Source organism: Crocuta crocuta, unplaced genomic scaffold (assembly GCF_008692635.1).
Source record: "Crocuta crocuta isolate KB4526 unplaced genomic scaffold, BGI_CrCroc_1.0 scaffold233, whole genome shotgun sequence".
NCBI classification, from domain to species: Eukaryota; Metazoa; Chordata; class Mammalia; order Carnivora; family Hyaenidae; genus Crocuta; species Crocuta crocuta.
The window spans coordinates 3,134,399-3,160,204 of record NW_027529526.1 but is presented as its reverse complement, the minus strand read 5'-3'; the positions used below and the strand labels follow the sequence as shown (position 1 = coordinate 3,160,204).

The following is a 25,806-nucleotide window of genomic DNA, read 5'->3' as shown; positions in this document are numbered from 1 at the left end:
CAGCTCAATTTCTGCTATAAGAAATTTATAAGTATATATATATATATATATGTTTTTTAAAGTTTATTTATCATTTATTTTGAGAGAGAAAGAGAGAAAGAGGGAGGGACAGAGGGAGGGAGAGAATTCCAAGCAAGCTCTACACTGTCAGCACAGAGCCTGACAGGGGTATACGTATTGCTCATCTCTCACAAATCTGTAGTAGGTGACTAATATTACTACCCCCATTTTACAGATAAAACACGAGATACAGAGAAATTAATTAACATAAGTCAGACAGCTAATATAATCAGAGTATTTCAAACCAGGCAGCCTAGCTTCAGAATCATATGTTTAATCACTCTGCCATTCTACCTCTCAGAAAAGTCTCTCTAGGGGCGCCTGGGTGGCTCAGCCCATTAAGTGTCCGACTTCGGCTCAGGTCATGATCTCATGGTCAGCCCCACATCGGGCTCTGTGCTGACAGGCTAGTTCAGATCCTGGAGCCTGTCTTCAGATTCTATGTCTCCATCTCTCTCTGACCCTCCCCTGTCAATGCTCTCTTTCTCCTTCAAAATAAATAAACAATCGTAAACAAAGGGGAGAGAGTTAAAATGGCAATAGTAAGGGGACTCTGAGCATGTCTTGTCACTCAAACACAGCTAGATCAACATCAAACCATTTTGAACACCTAGGGAATTGATCTGAGGATTAACAGAACAATGTGAAAAATTTGAGGGAGAGAACCTGAAGGATGTGGTGCAGAGAGGTGAACTGTGGGAGAGAAGAGCCCCGGTGCCACAGAAGGGAGGAAGCCCTTTTTGCAGATAGGAGGTGGAGGCTGAAGGGGAGACTGAGCAGCATGCCAAGTTCACACAAGAACTGCACTCCCCCAGGGGCACCTGGTTGGCTCAGTCAGTTAAATGTCCAACTCTGGCTCAGGTCATGATGTCCCAGTTCAAGGGTTCGAGCCCCGCTCGGTTAGGCTCTGTGCTGACAGCTCAGAGCCTGGAGCCTGCTTCAGATTCTGTGTCTCCCCCTCTCTGCCCTTCCCCTGCTTTCTCTTTCTCTCTCTTTCTCTCTCTCTCCTTCAAAAATAAAATAAACATTAAAAAATTTTTAAAAATAAATGCACCCCCCCCGAAAGTAGCTAGAGAGAAAGAGAGAAAGCATGAAAAATGCACAGGAGACTGCATAAGAAAACCATTCCCCAAATTCATTGACAGGGAAAAGGAGAGGGTTTCAATACCGCCAGCTTTTAAAAACAGCAGAGCAGAGTCTGAAGTTGGGAGGTCAGCATCTGGTGGTGATCAGGTGAGGAAGCCAGGGGCCGGAAGTAGTCTGCGGATGCCCAGGATGGCACAGGGAGAAGCAGTTCTCCTGCCTGGAGTGTATTTGGTAGAGGCAATACAGCCTCTCTGTGGGACACAGACCCTGCAGCCACCAAAGAGCTGCCCCATTCACCTGTATTGGAACAGGACAGCTAGCAGCAAAACCTGGCTCCAGCTGTGCGTTGCAAGATATACCATAAACTCTGAGCTGCTGTGTGATTGCATGAACATTTTCTGGGACAAGATTGTACCAGCCACAGCAAGGCAAAATCCTCCCCCAAAGCATCAGCACAGGACAGAGCCATGGGGGTCTCTGAAGTGTGGGGTTATGACACAAACATGCCTGACATAAAACTCTGGAGGGTAGCACTGCCTGGCAGGTGGACAGCCTGGACACAAACAGGGGGAACGTGCAGAGCTGACAGAAGCCAGGGACACAAGAGGGGTGACTGTCTGTGATGGCATGAAATTCCCACTCTGGAGACTAGAGAGCTAATTTTCACCATTAGCACACCAATACTGATACATGCCAGTGAGCTAAACAGTGCCACCAAGTGGAGAATGGAGCTGTTGCACCAAGCCCCACCACCTATAGAAGACTAGCACAAATCACACCTCCACACCTAAAGCTACTGATCACAGAGTGCTACAAAGTTTCAGCTCTAGGGAAACTGGATATAACTTCATTTGGGTTTTTCTTGTTTGTTTGGTTTTTTTTTGTTTTTTCTTTTGCATCTATTCTTTCTGTTTTTCTTAGATATAAAGAAAAACGGCAAACTTTTATGTTTTCTACTTTAATTACATTTTTTTCTCTTTTTCCCTTTTTCTATCAAGCTCCTCTTAACAAGCAGACCAAATACACCTAGGATATAGCTTCCTTTAACTTTTTTTAATTTTTAAATTTTCATTTTATTATTTTTTTCTTCCTCCAAAGACAAAGGAATTCACCCCAAAAGAAAGAACAGGAAGAAATGACACCCAAAAGAAAGAAGAGGAAGAAATGACAGCCAGGGATTTAATCAATACAGATATATCATGTCTCAGTTAGAAATTAAAACAGCAATTATAAGGATTGGGCTTGAAAAAAGCATAAAAGACACTAGAGAATCTCTGACTGCAGAGATAAAAGAGCTAAAATCTAGTCAGGCCAAAATTAAAAATGCTATAACCAAGATGCAAACCCAAAGAGATGCCATGGCAGTGAGGATGGACAAGGCAGGAGTAAAGTAATGATATAGAAGAGAAAATTAGGAGAAATTATGAAACTGAAAAGAGCAAAACAAAAGTAACGGTTTGTGAAGGTACACTTAGGAAACTTGGCAATTTATTAAAATGAAATAACATTCCTTTCATTGGAGTCCCAGAAGATTACAGAGAGAGAAAAAGGGGCAAAAGTTTATGTGAGCAAATTATAGCTGAAAACTTCCCTAATCTGGAGAAAGACAGACATCAAAAAAGCACAGAGAATTCCCATTAAATTCAACAAAAGCCAGCCAACTTTATCATAGTTGAATTCATAAAATACAAAGACAAGGAAAGAATCCGGAAAGTGGCAAGGGAAGGCAGATCAAGTTCACAAGCAGATCTATCTGTTCACAGAAACTTAGCAGGCCAGACGGGAGTGGCAGGATATCCATGTTCAATGTGCAGAATGGGAAAAATATACAGCCAAGAATACTCTATGCAGCAAGGCTGCTATTAAGAATAGAAAAAGGGGGGGAAAAGACAAAAAGAAAGAAAGAAAGAAAAAGAGGGGTACTTGGGTGGCTCCATCAGTTAAGCGTCCAACTTTGGCTCAGGGCATGATCTCACGATTTATGAGTTCAAGCCCCGCATCGGGCTCTGTGCTGAAAGCTCAGAGCCTGTAGCCTGCTTCAGATTCTCTCGCTGCCCCTCCCCCACTTGTGCTCCGTCTCTCTTGTTCCCTTAAAAAATGAACAAACATAAAAAAACAAAGAATAGAAAGAGAAATAAAGAGTTTCCCATACAAAAACTACAGGAGTTTTGACCACTAAACCAGCCCTGCAAGCAATATTAAGGGGGATTCTTTGAGTCGGGGTGAGGAAGACAAAGCAACATAGCAAGGAATAGAGAACATCACCAAAAACACCAACATTACAGGTAACACAGCGGCACTAAACTTTCAATAAAATAATCACCCTGAATGTAAATGGACACAGGGTATCAGAATGAATAAAAAGACAAGACCCATGTCTATGCTGCTTACAAGAGACTCACTGTAGACCGAAAGTCATTGGCAGACTGAAAATGAGAGGATGGAGAAATGTCTATTATGCTAATGAATGCCAAAAGAAAGCCAGAGGAATCATATTTATATCAGACAAACTAGATTTAAAAAATTTTTTTTAGTTTTTATTTTTGAGAGAGGGAGAGATAGAGTGTGAGCAGGAGAAGAACAGAGAGAGACAGGGAGACAGAATCTGAAGCAGGCTCCAGGCTCTGAGCTGTCAGCACAGAGCCAGAGGCGGGGCTCAAACCCATGAACCACGAGATCAGGCACTGAGTTGAAGCTGGATGATCACCCAACTGAGCCACCCAGGTGCCCCTAGACAAAATAGATTTTAAACCAAAGACTATAACAAGAGATGATGATGAATTAAACTGTAATTAAGGGGTCTATCCATCAAGAAGATCTAACAATATTTACGGCCTTAACTTGAAGCACCCATATATATAAATCAATTAATAACAAGCATAAAGAAACTCATTGAAATAATAATAGGTGACGACACCCCACTTACAGCAAAGGACATTTCATCTAAGCAGAAAATCAACAAGGAAACAAAGGCTTTGAAGGACACACTGGACCAGATGGACTTAGGAGGTATTCAGAACATTCCATCCTAAGGCACCAGAATAACCATTCTTTTCAAGTGCACATATAATATTCTCCAAAATAGATCACATACTGGGTCACAAATCAGCCTTCAACAAGTAAAAAAAGACTGAGATCGTATCATGCATATTTTCAGGCCACAAGACCATGAAACTTGAAATCAACCACAAGAAAAAATTTGGAAAGACCACAAATACTTGGAGGTTAAAAACATTCCACTAAAGAATGAATGGATTAATCAGGAGATTAAAGAGGAAATTAAAAAGTACATGGAAGAAAATGAAAATGAAAACACAAGGGTGCCTGGATGGCTCAGTCAGTTGAGCATCTGACTCTTGATTTTAGCTTAGGTCATGATCACATGGTTTTGGGTTTGAGCCCCACATCACCCTCTATGCTGACCATGTGGAGCCTGCTTGGGATTCTCTCTCTCCCTTTCTCTACCCCTACCCTGCTTTATAAATAAATAGATAAACAGATAAACAAACAAACAAACAAACAAGAAAAATCCAAAACCTCTGGGATGCAACAAAGACAATCCAAACAGAGAACTATATTGCAACACAGGTCTACCTCAAGAAGCAAGAAAGGTCTCAAACACATTACCTAACCTTACACCTAAAGGAGCTACAAAAGGAACAACGAAGCCTAAAGCCAGCAGAAAATGAAAAATAATAAAGACTAGAGCGGAAATAAATGATATAGAAACAAATAAAACCCACAGAACAGATCAATCAAACTAAGAGCTGGTTCTTTCAAAGAATTAATAAAATCAATCAACTCCTAGCAGACTTATCAAAAAGAGAAAGGTCCCAAAAAATAAAATCTGGAATGAAAGGGGAGAGGTCGCAACAAACATCATAGAAATACAATTATGAGATTATGCAAAATTACACATAAACTGTGCAACCAGGAAGAAATGCATAAATTCCTAGAAACATACAGACTACCAATACTGAAACAGGAATAAATAGAAAATTTGAACACACCCATAACAAGCAATGAAACTGGGGGCACTGGGTGGCTCAGTAGGTTAAGTGTCTGACTTCAGCTCAGGTCATGATCTCACAGTTCATGAGTTCGAGTCCCATGTTGGACTCTGTGCAGACAACTCAAAGTCTGGAGCCTAGTTCAGATTCTGTCTCCCTCTCTCTCTGCCCCTCTCCCACTCACTCTCTGTCTCTCAAAAAAATCAATAAAAGTTAAATTAAAATTATTTTAAAAAAGCAAAGAAATTGAAACAGTAACCAAAAATCTCCCAAAAAACAAAAGTCCAGGGCCAGATGGTTTCCCAGGGGAATTCTACCAGACATTTAAATAGAGTTAATATCTATTCTTCTCAAACTGTTTCAAAAAATAAAACCAAAGGAAAATTTCCAAACTCATTCTATGAGGCCAGTATTACTCCGAATCCAAAACCAGACAAAGACCCCACTAAAAAGGAGAATTATAGGCCTAGAGTCCTAATAAACATGGATGCAAAAATTCTCAACAAGACACTAGCAAACTGAATTCAACAGTAAATTAGAAGAACTTTTCACCACTATCAAGTGGTTAATTTATCTCAGGATTTATCCCTGGGCTGCAGGCTGGTTCAATATCAGCAAATCAATCAATGTAATACAGTACATTAATAAAAGAAAGGATAAGAACCATATGATCTCTCAACAGATGCAGAAAAAGCATACGACAAAATACAGCACTCATTCTTGAAAAAAAAACCTCAACAAAGTAGGGATAGGTGGAAAATACCTCAACATCATAAAGGCCATGTACAAAAGACCCAGAGCTATTACCTTTCTCAATGGGGAAAAACAGAGCCTTTCTCCTCTGGTTAGGAACAAGACAAGGATGTCCACTCTCACCATTACTATTTAACATAGTGCTGGAAGTCTTAGTCTCGGTAATCAGACAACAAAAGAAATAAAAGGCATCCAAATCAGCAAGGAAGAAGTCAAATTTTCATTATTTGCAGATGACTTGATACTCTATATAGAAAACCTGAAACACTCCACGAAAAAATTGCTAGAAATCATGAATTCAGCGAAGTTGCAGGATATAAAATTACCATAAAGAAATTGTTGCGATTCTATACAGCAATAATGAAACAGCAAAAAAAGAAATCAAGGAATTGATCCTATTTGCAGTTGCACCAAAAACAATTAGATATAAGGAACAAACTTAACCAAAGATCTGTACTCTAAAAACTACCAAAAACTTGTCAAAGAAACTGATGAGGACAGAAAGAAATGGAAAGGCATTCTATGCTCATGGACTGGAAGAACATTGTCAAAATGTCTATTCTACCCAAAGCAATCTACACATTTAATGCAATCCCCATTAAAATATCACCAGGATTTTTCACAAAGCTAGAGCGATCCTAAAATTTGAATGGAACCACAAAACGCAGAATAGCCAAAGCAATCCTGAAAAAGAAAAACAAAACTGGAGACATCACAATTCTGGATTTCAAGCTACATTATAAAGCTGTAGTCATCAAAACAGTCTGGTACTGGCACAGACACATAGATCAACGAAACAGAACAGAAAATCCAGAAATGGACCCAGAACTATATGGTCAACTGTTCTTTGACAAAACAAGAAAGAATATCCAATGGGAAAAAAAAGTGTCTTTAACAAATGGGGTTGGGAAAACTGGACAGCAAGACGCATAAGAATGAAACTGGAACACTTGCTTATACCATATACAAAAATAAATTCAAAATGAATGAAAGACCTAAATGTGAGACAGGAAACCATCAAAATCCTAGAGGAGAAAACAGGCAGCAACCTCTCTGACCTCAGACATAGCAACTTCTTACTAGACATATCAACAGAAGCAAGAGAAACAAATGTAAAAAAATTTTGGGACTTCATCAAGATAAAAGGCTTCTGCACAGCAAAGGAAGCAATCAACAACACTAAAAAGCAGCCTATGGGATGGGAGAAGATATTTGCAAATGACATATTAGCTAAAGGGTTAGTAACAAAAATCTATAAAGAACTTGGCAAACTCAACACCCAAAAAACAAATAGTCCAGTTAAGAAATGGGCAGAAGATATGAATACACACTTTTCCAAAGACATACAAATGGCTGACAGACACATGAAAAGATGCTCAACATAGCTCATCATGAGGGAAATACAAATCAAAACCACAATTAAATACCACCTCATACCTGTCAGAATGACTAAAATAAACAACACAAGAATAGATGTTGGTAATGATGTGGGAAAAGGGAAACCCTCTTACACTGCTGGTGACAATGCAAACTGGTGCAGCTACTCTGGAGAAAAGTATGGAGGCTCCTCAAAAAGTTAAAAATACGGGTGCCTGGGTGGCTAGCTGGTTATGCATCTGACTTCAGTTCAGGTTATGATCTCAGTTTATGAGCTCAAGCCCCACTTTGGGCTCTAAATGCTCTCTTCCTCTCTCTGCATCTCATGGGATTCTCTCTTTCCCCCTCTCCTTCTGCTCCTCACTCACTAGCACTAGCATGCTCTCATTCTCTCTCTTTCAAAAATAAATAAATAAATTTTTTAAAGTTAAAAATATAACAACCCTCCAATCCAGCAATTGCACTAGGTATTTATCCAAAGGACACAAAAATACAGATTCAAAGGGGTACAGCCAAGTTATGGAGAGAGCCCAAAGGTCCACTGACTGATGAATGGATAAAGATATGGGTGTTGTGTGAGGAGCCTGAAATTAAGTCCTCCATTAAAAACAACGATCAGGCTGCATGTAGTCCCAGTTCCAGGACTCAGCTGAAGCCACCCTCGGACTGCCCATCAAAAGAAATGTGTTAAAAAAAAAAAAAAAAAAAAAAGAAATGTGTAACACTCCTGCAGTCTTGGAGACGAGTCAGGGCTGGGAACTGCAAGTAGTTACTTTGTACAAACTTGCCAATCAATCACCGCTTGCAGAAGCCCCACATAGATTCTCTGGGCCCACCTCATAAGAGGTCATTTTATTTTTTTTTATTTTTTTAAAATATTTTCATTTATTTCTAGGAGAGAGAGAGAGAGAGAGAGAGAGAGAGAGAGAGACAGCGTGAGCAGGGGAGGGTCAGAGAGAGAGAGGGAAACGCAGACTCCGAAACAGGCTCCAGGCTCTGAGCTGGCAGTCAGCACAGAGCCCGACGCGGGGCTCGAACCCACGAACCGCGAGATCATGACCTAAGCAAAAGTCGGACGCCTAACCGACTAAGCCACCCAGGCGCCCCATAAGAGGTCATTTTAAAAGACTCTCAAAGGTCATGATTGGGTCCAGCCAAATGTAATGGATGCCTCGCAGATACTGAATGGTCAAAATTGTTACTATGCTGTTACTATGGGTATTGTACAATTATGATTGGTGCTCATGTAAGAATGCAAAACGTACAACGTGTGCACGGTAACACCCCCGCCCTTCCCCCATAAAAACCCTGTTCGCCACTGTTTGGGGCTTCACTTTGCTGCCACTGTGCCGGTAGACAGGTGAGCCCCTGCTCGAGCTTGTAATAAAGACCCTTTTGTACTTGCATTGGTGCCGGCTCCTTGGAGTTTTCTGGGGAGTCGCGATTCAGGCATAACGTGTGTGTGCGTGTACACGCACACACACAATCACACACAACGAAATATTACTCAGCCATCAAAAAGAAAGAAATCTTGCCATTTGCAAAGATGTGAAGGAGCTAGAGTGTGTTACGTATGCTAAGCAAAATAAATCAGAGAAAGGCAAATAACACATAATTTCCCTTGTGTGGAAATTAACAGATGAACATATGGGAGGGAGGAGAAAAGAAAGAGAGAAAAACAAATGATGAGACTCTTAACGACAGAGAACAAACAGGGTGAATGCAGGGAGGTGGGTGGAGGACAGGCTAGAGGGGTGATGGGTATTAAGGAGTGCACTTGTTATGATGGGCACTGGGTACTGTATGTAAGTGATGAATCACTGAATTCTACTCCTGAAACCAATTCTGCACTGTATGTTGACTAACTAGAATTTAATTTTTTTTTAATGTTTGTTTATTTTTGAGAGAGACAGAGCACTAGCAGGGGAAGGGGCTGATAGAGAGGGAGACACAGTATCTGAAGTGGGGTCCAGGCTCCCAGCTATCAGCACAGAGCCTGAAGCAGAGCTCAAACAGAACTGTGAATCATGACCTGAGCCCAAGTCAGATGTTTAACTGACTGAGCCACCCAGGCACCCCTAATTAGAATTTAAATAAAAATTTGAAAAAGAGAGAGGGAGAAGAGGAGGGAGGGAAACACAAGAAAAACAACACCATGACCTCTGCAGGAGCAATGCTATAGAAAACCTGTATTTTTGCTTGACCCAATAATCCTCTTTCTTTCTTGTTTATGTTTTACTTATTAACAAATTTTGAATCTCCTTAGTGGCATCTATACATTTTTTAATCAAAAAATTGTATTTTTAGTGCCTTTCATGAATTAGGCCCTTTCAAAAGGGTTATTACAAGTTTCAACTACAGTATAGAAATAGACTATAACTAAGTCTTAAGTCCTACATCAAGATAATAACATTTGAAAAGTTAACTCAAAATGTTTTTACTTTGCTTTTACGAAGTAAAAAACAGCTGAGCTGCCAATGTGTCAGTGTGTCATCTCATACACTAACATTAGATGGTTTTACTCCATTTTTTGAAAACAAAAAAAAATTTTTAATGTTTTATCAATTCCCTCAACTCTTTCTCCCAAATACCTCCCTCAAATTCCAAACAACCTAGGCACCAAATCATCTCTTTTCTCCACTGATTTTGCACAAACTTTTTTTTAATTTTTAAAAAAACATTTTTTTAAACGTTTTATTTTTGAGAGAGAAATAGAGACAGTGTGAACAGGGGAGGGTCAGAGAGAGAGGGAGACACAGAATCCGAAACAGGCTCCAGGAGCTGAGCTAGCTGTTAGCACAGAGTCTGATGCAGGGCTCGAACGCACGAACCGTGAGATCATGATCTGAGCTGAAGTCGGACGCTTAACCGACTGAGCCACCCAGGTGCCCCTGCACAAACTTTAAAAAAAAAATTTTTTTTTAATGTTTATTTTTGAGACAGAGAGAGACAGAGCTTGAGCAGGGGAGGGGCAGAGAGAGAGGGAATCAAAAAATCTGAAGCAGGCTCCAGGCTCTGAGCTGTCAGCACAGAGCCTGACATGGGGCTCAAACCCACAGACAGCAAAATCATGACCTGAGCTGAAGTCGGCCGCCCATCTGACTGAGCCACCCAGGTGCCCCTTGCACAAACCTTTTATGTAGCATTCAAGGCTTTCTATTTTGTACTACAGTTACATGCATACACATACCTTGTCTCTTCCTTCTAGACCAAGTTCTTTAAGGATTAGGTCTGTGAATGATTAATTTGTAAAACATACATTGTATCCTCAAATAGTTGTTTTTTTTAATTTTTTTTATTTTTAAATGTTTTTTATTTATTCTTAGGAGAGAGAGAGAGAGAGACAGCGTGAGCAGGGGAGGGTCAGAGAGAGAGGGAGTCACAGGCTGAAACAGGCTCCAGGCTCTGAGCTGGCAGTCAGCACAGAGCCCGACGCGGGGCTCGAACCCACGAACTGCGAGATCATGACCTAAGCGAAAGTCGGACGCTTAACCGACTAAGCCACCCAGGCGCCCCCCTCAAATAGTTTTCAATGAATGAAAAGAAGAATAAGAAAAGACTGTTAATGCCATTATCTAATATACAGAATAACAAAAGAAGAGATCTGTCCAGAAGATAGTGAGTTCTCTAGTAAATATTTTACGTTCGTAAATCCATGTAATTGTTCAGTCACCATCTAGAAATATTTTTTTTAAGTTAATTTATTTTGAAAGAGAGAGAGCACAAGCATGCCTGTGGGAGCAGGGGAGGGGCAAAGAGAGGAGAGAGAGAGAATCCCAAGCAGGCTCTGCACTGATGACATAGGGCTCAAACTCATGAACCACGAGATCATGAGCTGAGCCGAAATCAAGACTTGGAGGCTTAACCAACTGAGCCTCCAAGGCGCCCCTAGAAATATTCTATTCCAGACCTAAAGACACATATTTGATGAGGATCATCCAATTTTTGCAATTTTCTACAGGGAAATTTCTCTCTGCTAATGGCTTGATCCATCAAGATCAATGAGAGTGCAACATCCCATATGTAACATATATATTTATTACAAGATATTGGCTCCTGTGATACAGAGGCTGATAAGTCTCAAGCTCTGTGGTTGCCAAGCTAGAGACCCCAGAGACAGTGGTATTGTTCCCATCTTAATCCAGCAGAATCAAGACCTAGGAAGAGCCGATGTTTCAGTGGGGAGTCCAAAGACAGGAAAAAACACGTTCTATCTAGCTCAAAGGCAGTCAGGCTGGAGGAATTTCCCCTTATTAGCAGTAGGATCAGCCACTTTACTTTCTCGCTCTCTTCAGGCCTTCAAATGGTTGGATGAGGTCCACCCACATGAGGGAGAGCATGGGCCTTTACTCAGTCTACTGATTCAAACGTTAATCTTATCCAGAAACACCCTTACCGAGAAACCCAGATTAATGTTTGATGGCTGGATAGTGAGTATGGTCAATTAGTATTCATTTTACCAGAAACAAGTTTCTGCAATATGATGAAAACAAGAGAGGATGGTGAGAGACTGGAAAGGCAGTAAGTACAAATTCTTTTTTAAAGAGTAATGGTAGAAAATACTCTGGGGAGACACGAACAAGAAAAGGGAAAGAGTTAAGTTTTGGAAAAGGGAAGGAATATCTTTTCCATCCAAACCAGAAAGAAGAGGCAAATCTGAGTTTGGCAAGTCCATACAGAAAACTGTCTTGGGGCACCTGGGTGGCTCAGCCAGTTAAGCGCCAGACTCTTGGTTTCAACTCAGGTCTCATGGTTCATGGGTTCCAGCCCTGCATTAGGAGCTAGCTTAGGATCCTCTCCCTCCCTCTCTGCCCCTCCCCCATTCACATATGCGTGTGCATGCCCATGAGAGCTCTCTCTCTCTCTCTCTCTCTCAAAATAAGTAAATAAAAACAACATTTAAAGGGGCACCTGGGTGGCTCAGGTCATGATCTCACAGTTCACGAGTTCAAGCCCTACATCAGGCTCTCTGCTGTCAACACAGAGCCCACTTCAGATCTATCACTCTCTCCCTCTGCCCCTACCCCACTGGTTCTCTCCCTCCCATCACAAAATTAACAAATAAACTTAAATTTAAATTAAAAAAAATTAAAAATGATCTTGACCTCAGGATTAAAAAAAAAAAAGATAGGGAGGTCATCTACCAGAGGAAATGAAATGGGTGGATTAAGGAAAGTGATGGAGGTTTGAAATAATTAAAAAACTCAGTCAGTGGTCAGTGCATATTTTGTAAAGCAGTTATAAGAATACAGGAAACCTTTACACCTACACAAAAACAAGGTTCACGCCATATTGTCCCAGAAATTAGACTGAACAAATTTTCAATAAATGTACTTTGGTATTAAATATATGTATGTATAAGTCAGTTACTATTCAGAATGAAGTTATTCACTTTCTTATTTGAATTTTTAAAAAAATTTTCAGAGTCTTCAGTAAGCTATTCATATACTGCACTACATTCAGCTAGACAATGAAAATCACATTTTGTTCGTTTCCCTCTTTTTAAAAAAAATTTTAATGTTTATTTATATTTGAGAGTGAGAGAGTGAGCGAGAGTGCACAACTGGGGGAAGGTTAGAGAGAGAAGGAGACGGAATCCAAAGCAGACTCCAGGCTGTCAGCACAGAGCCAGATGTGGGGTTTGAACTCATGAACCATGAGATCACGACCTGAGCCGAAGCTGGACGCTTAACCTACTGAGCCACCCAGATGCCCCATCAAGTTTCCCTCCTCTCTAAAATTAATGACAGACATTCTGCCAATGGGGATATGTATATTTATAATGTTAATACAATTAACTTTCAGAAAGAGCCAATATCCACAGAACTTTGCAAAACAAGTTCCACAAAAATAATCTGATTCATTATTAAAATCTTTGCAATCTGTTCAAAGTAGCTAAATTTATAGCTATTAGTCTGATTTGTGATTTAAACCTAAGTTGTTGTAAAACAGTTTTAAATACCATGCTGCCTTTTCCTGGTACTGGTCACAAAAGAATTTGAACTAAAGTATTTAGATTATTATTAACAAAAGACACTAGAAGGAAATAGGAAGTAAGCTTGCTGAGTAAGAAGAAAAACACCCTTCTGAGTTTTTACCACAAAGCATAAAATTCTTACAGGAAATGAATACTTGAGCATGTAATTATAAAGAACAGGCACTGCAATCTTACTTCCCAACAAAAGATATGAATCTTAGGGAAAAGTTTTTAAATAAAATGGTGTGTTAAAGATTAAAAGCTCCATGCCTGTTTGTGCCACAGACTTCCAAAGTCAGTCTATTATTACTGCTCCATTTCGCTTAAATCAAACCAAACTTTATCTTCATGAACACAAACAAAATGATGAAATCTTACAGTTAATAAGAGGCTTAAAACTTTCCTTTGAATAGAAAAATTCTTTTACAGCATTTGTGACAAGTGCACACCAAACCTCTTATTGAAGACTTCAAATAATAGTGTACTGAATTGAGAACCTGAGAGGAACCATCATTATTAAATGGCTATTTATAAGTTCTACTGTAGATATTTAACTGTAATACCAGCCTCCCTGAATTTTCTTCCTCATTGGTCCTTAGTTCTACTTTCTGGGACAATGGACTTTTTTTTTTTAAGTTTATTTACTTATTTTGGGATAGAAAGAGAGAACAAGCAGGGGAGGAAGAGAGAGAGAATCCAAGCAGGCTCTGCACTGTTAGTGCACAGCCCAAATGGGGCTCGAATCCATGAACCGTAAGATCATGACCTAAGCCAAAATAAAGAGTTGGCCGCTTAACCGACTGAGCCACCCAGGCACACCTGAAACAATGGACGTTAAAATTGAGACACTAAATTGAATTTCTCAATTCACATTGAAAAATATACACAGGATTTGCTTAATTTTAACCTTTCTATAAAATGTATTTCAATTTTCAGCACCTGCTACCACTCATCTGTTAAAATTCAGCACAAAGTACTACTTAATGTAACACAAAGGTAACATACTTAATATATTGAAAATTTTAGCACATTTCGTCTTTTTTTTTTTTTTTTTACAAGAATACTATGATTTTCAGTTATACTACTTGCTGAATTGGTTTGAGGAACTATGTCCAAAATACAAAACTTTAAAAGAAAGAAAAAAAGTCCACTTTCTCTTACATAGGAACTTTCTGAACTTTAAATACTATTCCTGAAAGGGACCTCAGAAATCATTTAGTCTAACTAATGAGGGACAAGCAGAAAAATGTTCACCTTTAGTCCAGAAAGCTGGTAAGGGTCAAATACATTCTGGTTGCTACATTCAAGGGTCTCATGACTGACTGTAAATCTCACCAACAATAGTTAATAATTGAATTGAATGATAATCACCAGAGGAATGTTGGAAAAGTAGTTTCACTAGTAGAAATTTGAAGACCTCTATGATCCAAAACTCTTTGCATGTCCCCTCACCCTTGAGCACACAGCATATTACCACCAACTTTATACAACAAAAAGTACAGCTCTTGGGGCACCTGGGTGGCTCAGTCGGTTGAGCATCCAACTTCAGCTCAGGTCACGAGCCAACGGTTCGTGAGTTTGAGCCCCACATCAGGCTCACTGCTGTCAACCTGTTAGTGTAGAATCTGCTTTAGATCCTCTGTACCCCCCTCTCTGTCCCTCCCCCACTTGCACTCTCCACCCCCCCCCAAAAAAAGTACACCTTTTTCAGTCTACGGGTCCTGTCCCCATGCTAGTTAGTAAACTAAGTTGCACCATAAAACATCTCAAGAATTCTTTGTGTGCAAGGATATCCTAACATTTTTGATGGCCCATACAGGGACAACAGACTGAATCCAAGAGCACTGGTACAATGTGAAGTCGTCTTTACTCCCAGTTTTTGTTTCTTATCTGTTTTCTTTTTCAGAGATGTCCTGAATAGTATGACCCTTTGGAACATGTCTTGCCAGAGTGCTCAGGAGAGAACCTCTTGCTTGTGGCTGCTACACTATGGGGTAGGACAAACACCTGCCACCCAGTTGGGCACCAGTACTTTGGCCATAATGACATTTTGGGCTCAGAAATCAGGCTCTCCCTGTTTTACCTGTTCTTTTAATACTTGTATTCTTCTCAGGCATGGGACAGCCATACATGTCGTTAGGACAGCCACAAATCTCAAGACTCCTATGTAAGGTTTCCTCCTAAATAACCTGATGTAACACCTTGATGAGCATAAAATCCAAGATATGTCTGACCGAGTACTTCAGGAAAGGGATCAGTCAGGCACTCACCCAATGGACGACCACTCCCTTGGGACTGGATTATGGCTAAAGTTCATGAGAAAGTTCCCCAGATTAGGCAGGAGTTCCATATTTTTTGCTTTATCATGTCTTTCATTTGTCCTTCCCCATGGACTGTGTGGCATTTTCAGTCCTGCCCTCAGACTGGAAGTACTTCTTAGATATAGGCCACAAACATGATATAAAATAGCTGCCCCTTATTAACAAAGGCTAAGACCTCTACTCCATCCATTCATACTAGATCTAGATGCTAACAAGGGTATTACTGGTTGCCAAATATATCAACTCTCTCAAAATGGAGAGGCAGCCCCAACCTCTGCAGCATTTCTGTCCATTCACTGTCACCTACTGTAGCCTAGGATGCAGCAGGGAAGAAAAGTCCAACAACCTTTCAAGTGGCACAAAGGTGTCAAGAGTGGCTGAGAACAAAGGGCACCTCCCACCACTCTGAACCCTAGGAACCTTTGGCAATATTCCTGATGAGATGCCATTTGGAAGCCAAGGGGGATTTTGGTAATGGACTCCTAGTTAACGTACTCTCTTCGTTTTATAGGAATTAAATATACAATCAACTTCCTCATTTCCAAAGGGGTATCCTAGCAGTGTGCTGTCTCCTAGCACACTGGAGTCAATTTAGACAAAAGGATTAAAAGAATTTTTTTAATGTTTCTTTATATTTGAGAGAGAAAGAGAACGAAATGCGGGGGAGGGGCAGAGGAAGACAAAGATTCTAAAGCAGCCTCCAGGCTCTAAGCTGACCGCACAGAGCGAGACACAGGGCTTGAACTCATAAGCCTTGAGAGCATGACCTGAGCCACTCATATGCCTAACTAACTGAGCCACCCAGGCGCCCCCTAGACAAAAGAATCTAAAGAAGCAGCACCTCATCGTCTTCTGTAATAATGCCTGGCCTCAATATTCTCTGAAGGATGATGAAAAATGGCCCATTAATGGGTCCTTAAACTTCAATATGATTTACCAATTAGATCTTTTTTGCAGGCATCATGGAAAATGGACTGAAGGGCCCTACATCCAAACCTTTATGACACTGAGTCAGGATCCTAATCTAAGAGAGATTTGTAGGATGTGCCTGGTAAGATTCCAGGCCCCCCACCTTTATAGGTTTTATTTTGACTATTTTGAGAGAGCAAGCAGGGGGAGGGGCAGAGCGTGGAGGGGAGACAGAGAATCCCAAGCAGGCTTCTTGCTGATAGCACGGAACCCAACTCAGGGCTTGATCTCATGAACCCTGAGATCATGACCTGAACCGAAATCAAGAGTTGGACACTTAGCCAACTGAGACACCCAGACGCCCCTAGATATTTTAGACGATGACTGTTTAAATAGACCATCCAAGGGGCACCTGGATGGCTCAGTCAGTTAAGCATCTGACTGTTGATTTGGGCTCAGATCATGATCTCACAGTTCATAGATTCAAGCCTCAGAGAGCTCCATACTGACAGTATGAAGCCTGCTTGGGATCCCCGCTCTCTCAATCTCTCTATCTCTCCCCCACTCATACTCTAACTCTCTCTCAAAAATAAATAGACTTTTTAAAAACGCAGAACGCAATGTGCCAACTACAATAAAAATAAATACATTAGTTAAATTTAAATATAAATAAATAAAATAGACCAATCAAAGAAACCAACTAAGTCAGACAAACAAATCAATCAGCAGAAGAATAAGTTGCAATAAGCCCACATGCGAGCCCAGACCCTTAGCAACTCCCCCTCCATATAAACCTTTGGAGCCTTCTTCTCCTAGCCCAGTGGGATGTACTAGAAGTGGAACATCATACCTATCAAACACTCAGGCTAAGGCAGGATTATATCCACTTCAGGAAGTAGTAAACAGAGAAATAGGCACAATTAAGGTACATGTTCCATTTCCTATGTCAGATCTGGCACAAATAAAAAAAGCATTAATTGAAACCTGCAGGATATTTTTCCAAAGCCACTGACAATGCAGTCAAAGGATGGCCAGCTTGCCTTTCGGAGCAGTAGCAGCTACTGCACTACTAGTAGAAGCACCTAAACTTCCAATGGGATTTTACTTTTTGTGGGAAATATTCCACTATATGAACATACCACTTTGGTTTCTTCATTCATCAGTTGATGGGACATTTGGGTTGTTTCTACTTTGGGGCTATTATGAGTAAAGTTGCTATGAACAATCCAGTTTTTAGAATGAGCAAGTGACTTCACTAGACATTTTCTCCAAAAAAGATAAACAGCCAATTAAGCACATGAAAAGATATTCATCATTATTAGTCGTCAGGAAATGTAAACCAAAACCACAATGATACTGCTTCATATCCATTAGGATGGCTATAATCCAAAAAACAGAAAATAACAAGTGTTGACAAGAATATGGAGAAACTAGAACTCTCATACATTGCTGGTAGGATGTAAAATGGTGCAGCCACTATGGAAAAGTTGGGTAGTGCCTCAGAAAGCTAAGTATAGAATTATCAATAATTCTTCTTTTAGGTATATTTCCCCTGCCCCTGCTTTGTGTGTGTGTGTGTGTGTGTGTATAACTCATGGCTTAGTTTCCCCTTCTCCTTTAAAATACTTTAGGAAATGATTAGTTTTTTTAATGTTTATTTTTCAGAGAGCACAAGCAGGGGATGGACAGAGAAAGGGGGACAAAGGATCCTAAGGAGACTCTGCTCTGACCACAGAGAGCCCAATGTGAGGCTCGAACTCATGAACCAGGAGATGATGATGTGAGTTAATGTTGGGCACTCAATCAACTGAGCCATCCAGGTGCCTGATGATTGTTATTTTGTAAAAACAAAAAACCCCCACAAAAGTATGACAGAGATATTAAGAAAAAATACTTTGACATTATATTTAGGATTCCAATTTAAAATGTATAATTAACTTGTGATTTTTTAACTGAAAGTATGTGACTAAATTTGTAAATACTGAAAAGCTTAAAAGAACTTAACCTATCCTTAGTGAACTATAGTCAAAATCCACTTATAAAACATTGCATTAAGTTTTTCTCTGTTTTGATAGTGCCAACCAAAAAAAAATCTGTTTCCAAGCCTTCTTATTACCCGGTTCCTTCTCCAAAATGGCTTTTTAAGTCACAATTCAACATATACCCATTCAAAATCATCCAAAATTTGCTTCCCCTAAAGGCTAGTTGAGCACTGGGAAGTGCTCAAAGAGTAGCTAAGTGCTTATCTAATTAACTGAATGATGTAATACACATTAAGGGGAGAATGAGACTTAAACATTCCCAAGACCCACAGATATTATAAGGGAAAAATAGAAACCTGCAATGATATACTGTATTTGGAAAGGAGAAATCTAAATCCTGCTGGTGCTCTTCTGAGGGAAGACATCCTGTCCCAGCTACCCTTAACTAAGTTTTAGAGATAGTAAGACAATATGAACTCAGCAAGTATACCACATTCTGGACTTTTATCAATATAGTTGTTTAGAGAGAGTCCTTTAATGACTTTCATGGGATTTCCTTCCCTTCCTTCCATTCATTCATGGTTAAAAACAAAATATATGGAAAATTTTCCATAATGGGGTTAAAAAACCAAAATTACTTGTTTACCATGAAAAATAAAAGATAATGAAGAGGAAGTAGGACCATATATAATGAGAAGGCATGAAGACATAAAAATTATCTTAAATGCCTATCAGTGACAGCCAGATCCTTGATTAGAGGTTTTTTAAATTTATAATTCTAGAAAAAAATGTATTAATAGCAAGTTCAACTGACCTAAACACATTTGATCCTTTACCACACAATCTAAAATTCCACAGCACATTTAGGAATAAAGAAAAATTCAAAATGAAAAAGATATCTTTTACCTAACAAATTATGTACACAAACATGAATTCTGTGTAATATTACTGAATTTGAAAAGGTAGTAAGAAAAGACTATACCTGAGATATTTGGCCCTGGACTTTTGTAAACTGAGTTGTTCGAATATTTAAAGACTGGCTTCTTGTTACCGTTGCCCCAGAAAGAGGTTTTCCATTCACCTTTCTTTCAAGGTGACAACTTGCTGGTGATCTCTCTTCAAGAAGAACAGCATCCCAAGGATCCTCTGCTAGTAAACTGGGAATATTTTTCTCCTCCTCGTGGTCTATCACCTCCACATTGTCCACCTTAGGCTTACTTAGAGGATCCAAGTCTAACCAGTCGAATTTACTTATATCTTCAGACTTTGGAGATACCTGTAGATTGTTGACTGTAGGTTTTGAATGTGTGATCTCCAAATCAGTCCTCGCTTTTCCATTTTTTAAAAATTCTGATGTACTAGCTATTTTGTCAAACAGCTTTGCCATGTCAGGACTGACTACTGGACGATAGATAGGTAAGCTTCCTTGTGGATGAAAGGGTGTGGCAGGTGTGAAAGGATATGAGAAATATGGAGACTGTCCTGGAAAACTTAAATATATAGGTTCTGTGGACGGAAAAGTAGGCATTCTTGGATTAAAGCCATTTTGGAACACAGTCTGTTTACTGCTGTAAGCTGACTGATAAATAGAAGGTAAAGTATAAGTGGAAGGCCCAGATAACCTAGGTGGCCACTGTCCTCTCTGAATAGTAGGTCTAAGATAGACCTGTGCTGAAAACGAAGGGCTCAGAACAGGAGTAACTGGCAAGACCGGTGTTTTCCTAGTCTCGAAACTGTCATCAAGCAATAGTTTCTCAAGTTCAGCCTGCGTGAGCTTTTCTACATCAATATCTAATGCTCTTTTTTGGGTATCAGATTCAGGAAACACCATGAGATCATAATCCTGTTTGTTATAAACTTGTGCTTTTTGTCTGGTGTTGCTTGACAACTCAAAGGCTCTCTGATTGTCAGTCACTTGTCTATCCTTTTGCAGTTTTGCCAAAGCCTCTGCTTCCATCTGTAATGCTTCTTCTTTGTTCACTTCTTTTGTTCTTGTTGGTTCCAGATGTGATGAACATTGCTTAAATCCATTATTGTTGGATATCTGAGCCATGTCCACTTAAAAGACCAAACCTCCCCTAATCTATTTTTTCTTGTAGCTTCCAAAATAGTAAGACCTATACACAAAAATAAACATAACACTCAATTAGACTTTTTAAACACAAATTTATTTTGTTTATAACCTACCTCATATGACTTAGGATTTAAAGCCACTTACAAATAAACTACAAAATAAAATAAAAATAAAATGAACAGTTGTGGGAAATGTGGGCGAAGGAACATTTTTAAAATATCTCAGGGGTGTCTAGGTGGCTCAATCAGTTAAGCATTCGACTCTTGATTTCAGCTCAGGTTATGATCTCACAGTTGTGAGGTAGAGCCTCACATCACGCTCTGTGCTGGGAGTGTGGAACCTGCTTGGGATTCTTGGTCTCCCTCTCTCTCTGCCCCTCCCACACTCACACCTGCTCTCTCTCAAAATAAATAAATTTTTTTTAAAAAAGGATGTTCTTTACTCTTTAAAAAATATCTTATACACTGCTGAAGTAATGGGTATGCTTAGACATACATGACTTTACCTCATTCCCTGACCTAACAGGGAAGCTAGCACGGTGAATGAACTCAAGAACCTTCCCCTTCAGATGTTACAATAGCTGCTGTTAACTAATGGCACTTTTGGCAGGATTCTTGGCACAAAATATCTTGCTAGTCACATACTTTCATGAGTTAGATGATGGTTTACTGTTATGCAAATATCAAGTCAAAATGGTTTCATTCTTCGGCTATTTGTTAAATTGCTCATAAGTCAATTAGCAATACAAGTAATCAATACCTAGTCAATAAAATCAAGGAACTACTAACAAAACCTCATATGAAGGGCACCTCGGTAGCTTAGTTGGTTAAAGAACCAACTCTTGATTTTGGTTCAGGTCATGATCTCAGGCTTAGTGAGATCAATCCCCGCATCAGGCTACACGTTAACAGCATGGGGCCTGCTTGGGATTCTCTCTCCCTCTTTCTGCACTGACCTTGCTCACATGAGCATGCACTCTCACCCTCTCAAAATAAACATTTTTTAAAAAGCATCATATGAAAAACTGAGTAAGGATTTATAATCTAGAACAACTGACGTATAACAGATTAGAATAATGAAAGCGTTAAAACTCTAAGAAGCTGCAATACTCCACTCAAAGGTTAAATTTAGAGCTGAATTTGTCACATAGTTTTGACCACACATCTATCTGATTATCTGCAGTTAAATCATTAGTTATAATACTAGAGTGCCTGGCTGGCTCAGTTGGTAGAGGATGTGACTCTTGATCTTGGTTTTGTGAGTTCAAGCCCTACACTGGGCATAGACAGAGTTTAATTTAAAAAATAGTTATAACACTAAAATTTCTCCTTTTCAAATTGCTAAAATATTTATTCATAAACTAGAAGAAATATTTTATTAAACTTTCTCACTGATCAGCTTATTAAAATTTATACTCTTCTACATAAGATAAACACAATTAAGATCAAAATTACCCTATTAAGCAAGATGACCAATTAAACGGTTAGTTAGCTACTATGTAAAATAAGGCACATTTCTTTCTTCTAATCATTGTGATTCAGAAGTTAATTCTGGGTTCTAGAGCCACATCAGCTTGATTTAGAAGTTGTTAAGTGCTTGGGCAAGTGAAAACTTTTCCACATGCCTTAGTTTCCTAACTTTTAAAATGAAAAAGTATCTATCTCTTAAATTACAAGGATTAAACGAAGGAATGCAACAAAAAGTGCTTACCATTGGCCAAACATAGGCATTAAATAAATGATATCTATTATTAGTCTAATCTGATTTGAGATTTGTCTAGTTTGAATACCTAGAATTGAAGAGAGCTCCTACTTACATCCTTTTTCTAGCACAGTGCTTGTCCCTAGTATATGTGAAATAAAAGTCTAAGGACAGAGGTAGGGTAACATCCCAAGTGAATTCAAATTAATGTAACACAAATGAGGGGCACCTGGATGGCTCAGTGGGTTAAGAGTCTGACTTCAACTCAGGTCACGATCTTGCGGTTCGTGGGTTTGAGTCCTGTGCCTGCTTCAGATTCTGTGTCTCCCTCACTTTCTGCCCCTCCTCCACTCGTACTCTGTCCCGCTCTCTCTCAAAAATAAACAAGCATTAAAAAAAATTTTTTAATGTAACACAAATGAAAATCCTAAGTGTTGAGGTAATACTAAATGAGAAATTATTAGTGATGAGGACATAAAGATATTCAAGCAAGTCATTATTTGCAATTCTTCTATACAACCATAATTGAACTCCTGAAGCATTGTCCAAGTTTTTCCCTTCTGTGGTAGAATGCAAAAGTAGGCACAATGTACACTTAAAATTTGTATACCTCATTGTCTGCAAACATTTCAAGAAAAAACTGTAAACAAATACTGACTTTTACTAAATACACACAAAGTACTTAAAGGAAAATACTGATATTTACAATTTACTCTGAAATACGAACAAAAATAATATAAATTGAATATCTGATAGATGTGATAAAGTACAGGAAAATATTAATAGTACAATCTAGTTGGTAGGCATATGGGTATTCACTATGAAATCCTTTCAACTTGGCTGCAAGACTGAAAATTTTTCAAAAATGTTGGATGAAGAGGAAGAGGTACAAATTCCTCCGATTCCAGTATATACTCTTCATAAAATTATTTTGCTTCTCCTCCAATAAAGAAGTGGGGCCTATTTCTCCACTTGATCTGAGCTGGATCTGTGACTTGCTTTTGACCAATACAATGTGAAAGAAGTGACACTGTTGGAGTTCTAAGTTCATAGAAGCCTGAATGTGAACTGTGAATGCTCACAGAGGATGAGAGAGCACAAGGAGAAAAAGGCCCAGCCGACAGTCATCACCAACCACCAACAGGAGTAAAGCCACCACCTTAGACCATCCATCCACAGTCCAAATGACCACAGCTACAATAGTGACTGAAGGTAAGACTAGCAGAAGAAACCACCCAGCCTGAGTTCAAGCTAAACTGCTAACCCACAAAATCATTTTGGAATGGTTACATAGCAATACATAACTGATCAACCTTTTCTCCTTACTTTGAGAAAGCAAGACTGTAGGCACTTACCAATTTAACCACAAATTTGTTTTAACTTCCATAGCCACCACTACCACCTTATTTCACATGTTCTCAGAGAATGAACAAGTTCCCTCTTCCTACCTTAATCTGCTGCCTTCCACTTATATACTTATTCTCACTGAATTCTCCTATTCATCAGTGATTGCCTTCTTTGCATTCTTAATTTGCTTCTGCTCCTTTGCCATAAAAATGCTTAAGTTTTCTCCATACTAAGGTAGAAAAAAAGTCTTAACATTCCTCTTTAGACTTCAATAGCTTCAATTTTAATTTTCTCCTTTCACTGACAAACTTATTAGATGAGTGACCTAGAAAGTCCTTTCTTATACTCATTCTGCCTTGGAAAAATTATACTTGTCCTTTAGGGCCCAATTCAAATACAGCCACCTGTCTGAAGCTTTTCTTAAGTAACTCCTATTAGAAACCATCTTTTTAGGGAAGCCTGGATGGCTCAGTCAGTTGAGCTTCCAACTTAGGCTCAGGTCAAGATCTCGTGGTTTATAAGTTTACCCACTTCGGGCTTAGTACTGTCACTTAGCCTGTCAGTGGAGAGCCCACTTTGGATCCTCCTTCCCCTCTTTCTGCCCCTCCCTTGCTTGCACTCTCTCAAAACTAAACATTTTTTTTAAAAAACTATCTTTTTAGCTCAAATGAAGTTTTTATCTTCATTTTTATAGACTTTATGCTGGTTTTGCCTCCTTGGTACCCTTTCTTCTGGTAGGTAGAATCTATATTTTCTTTTTAGAACTTGGTCATTTTCCTTTTGTTCCATCTAGTTCAAATAGGGCTGGAACATCCTTACTCCCCACTCTCCCACCCCTAACCACAAGAAATGATCCAAGTCTAGCAAATTACATTTAATCCCATGACTTCTGAAACTATTTAGAAAGGAAGCCTATCACTGAAGTTGCTGAACTGATGGGATGTAAGCCTGGCACTGCTGTGGCCATCTTCGCCACCACTGAAGGAGATGCTCCCTGAGAATGGATCCAAGCCAGAAGAGAGCAGAGCTATGTAAGATAAATAAAATGAAACAGATTCTCAATATTACATTAAGCGTCCGGATCCAATCCTTGTCCAAGGCCAGTCTTTTAATTTATGTAAGCCACTAAATTCCTTTGCTTAAGCTGGCTTAACATTAACTTCCTCCATAACAACAAAAATTTCTTAACATAGAATCTATAATTTGTATGTCTACCCAACAGAGTAGAATAAGCTTAAGTGAGAGACCTACTTTTTTTTTTTTCCTCTGCCCCACAACATTTAAAAGCACCCTGCTTAATAAAAACATTTAAAAGCTTAATTTAATGGCCACGTGTTTTAAAGAATGAAGAGCGATCAGTTTTGAGAAGAGACTTCAGATGGCACGTGACTGGATATATGGTGGGAGAAATTAATCAAGTTTAATTGCCTGTTATTGAATACAACACAGTCCATTTTCAGAGAATCAAACAGATGAGAGCATTTTGCAAAGAGAAAAACATTTTGACTTGCAATTCATTTTCCACAAGCATAATGCCTATTTATTTATTTTCCTGGCTACTATATTTGGTAATGATAGGACATTGTTCTGAAAGAGGAAATCTGGATTATTTTAAGTGAGTTTGAGATAGTTTATTCAACAGAGAACACACTCCAAATATTTCAAATTAATGTTACTTCTTATTTACTAACAAAGTTATAAAATAAATAGTTTGAAAAATACTTTAACAGTAAACATGGTATTTTTCTTATCAATTCATTTGCTTGCTCTATCCCTAGTATTAACCCACAGCAGCAAAGGCTAAACTAAATTCGACTCTAAGCACTTAAGGGTGAACTGTTACCAGATGAATCACCGTATTTTAGCTTTCCAAAAAATTATCATGCATGTATACTCAAGTGGTAATAAAGGACTTGAAAGACTGTCCAAAAGTAACCCAGTGCTTCAGCTCTTTTTCTGAGGCTGCTGCAATGACATGCTCCATTAATTTTTTAAAATAAAATTTCATTTGATGACATTTATCAGGAAACAATTTTTGCACATGCTAATTCAAAATGCAAACTTTAATGCTAACGTTCTCCTAATTCAAGCTGGAAAAGACAATATAACTAGTTTTTGAATGATGACTGTATACCATTTGCCAAAAATTTCCCAACATAAAGTAACCCAATGATGCTCACAAGGCTGTAGCTACTTTAAATTCTTCAAA

At 39.1% G+C, this 25,806-nt stretch overlaps 1 protein-coding gene across 2 annotated transcripts in view; it reads right to left on the bottom strand.

The window, feature by feature from the left end:
- The window catches only part of PIK3C2A (phosphatidylinositol-4-phosphate 3-kinase catalytic subunit type 2 alpha), a 111,570-nt gene that overhangs the window by 66,278 nt on the left and 19,486 nt on the right, over positions 1 to 25,806 (bottom strand). For both annotated transcript variants that reach the window (XM_077761132.1, XM_077761133.1), the window contains exon 2: positions 19,458 to 20,592. In XM_077761132.1, the coding sequence (XP_077617258.1) occupies positions 19,458 to 20,528 (1,071 nt within the window). In that variant the 5' untranslated portion in view covers positions 20,529 to 20,592. The remainder of the gene's footprint in view (positions 1 to 19,457; positions 20,593 to 25,806) is intronic.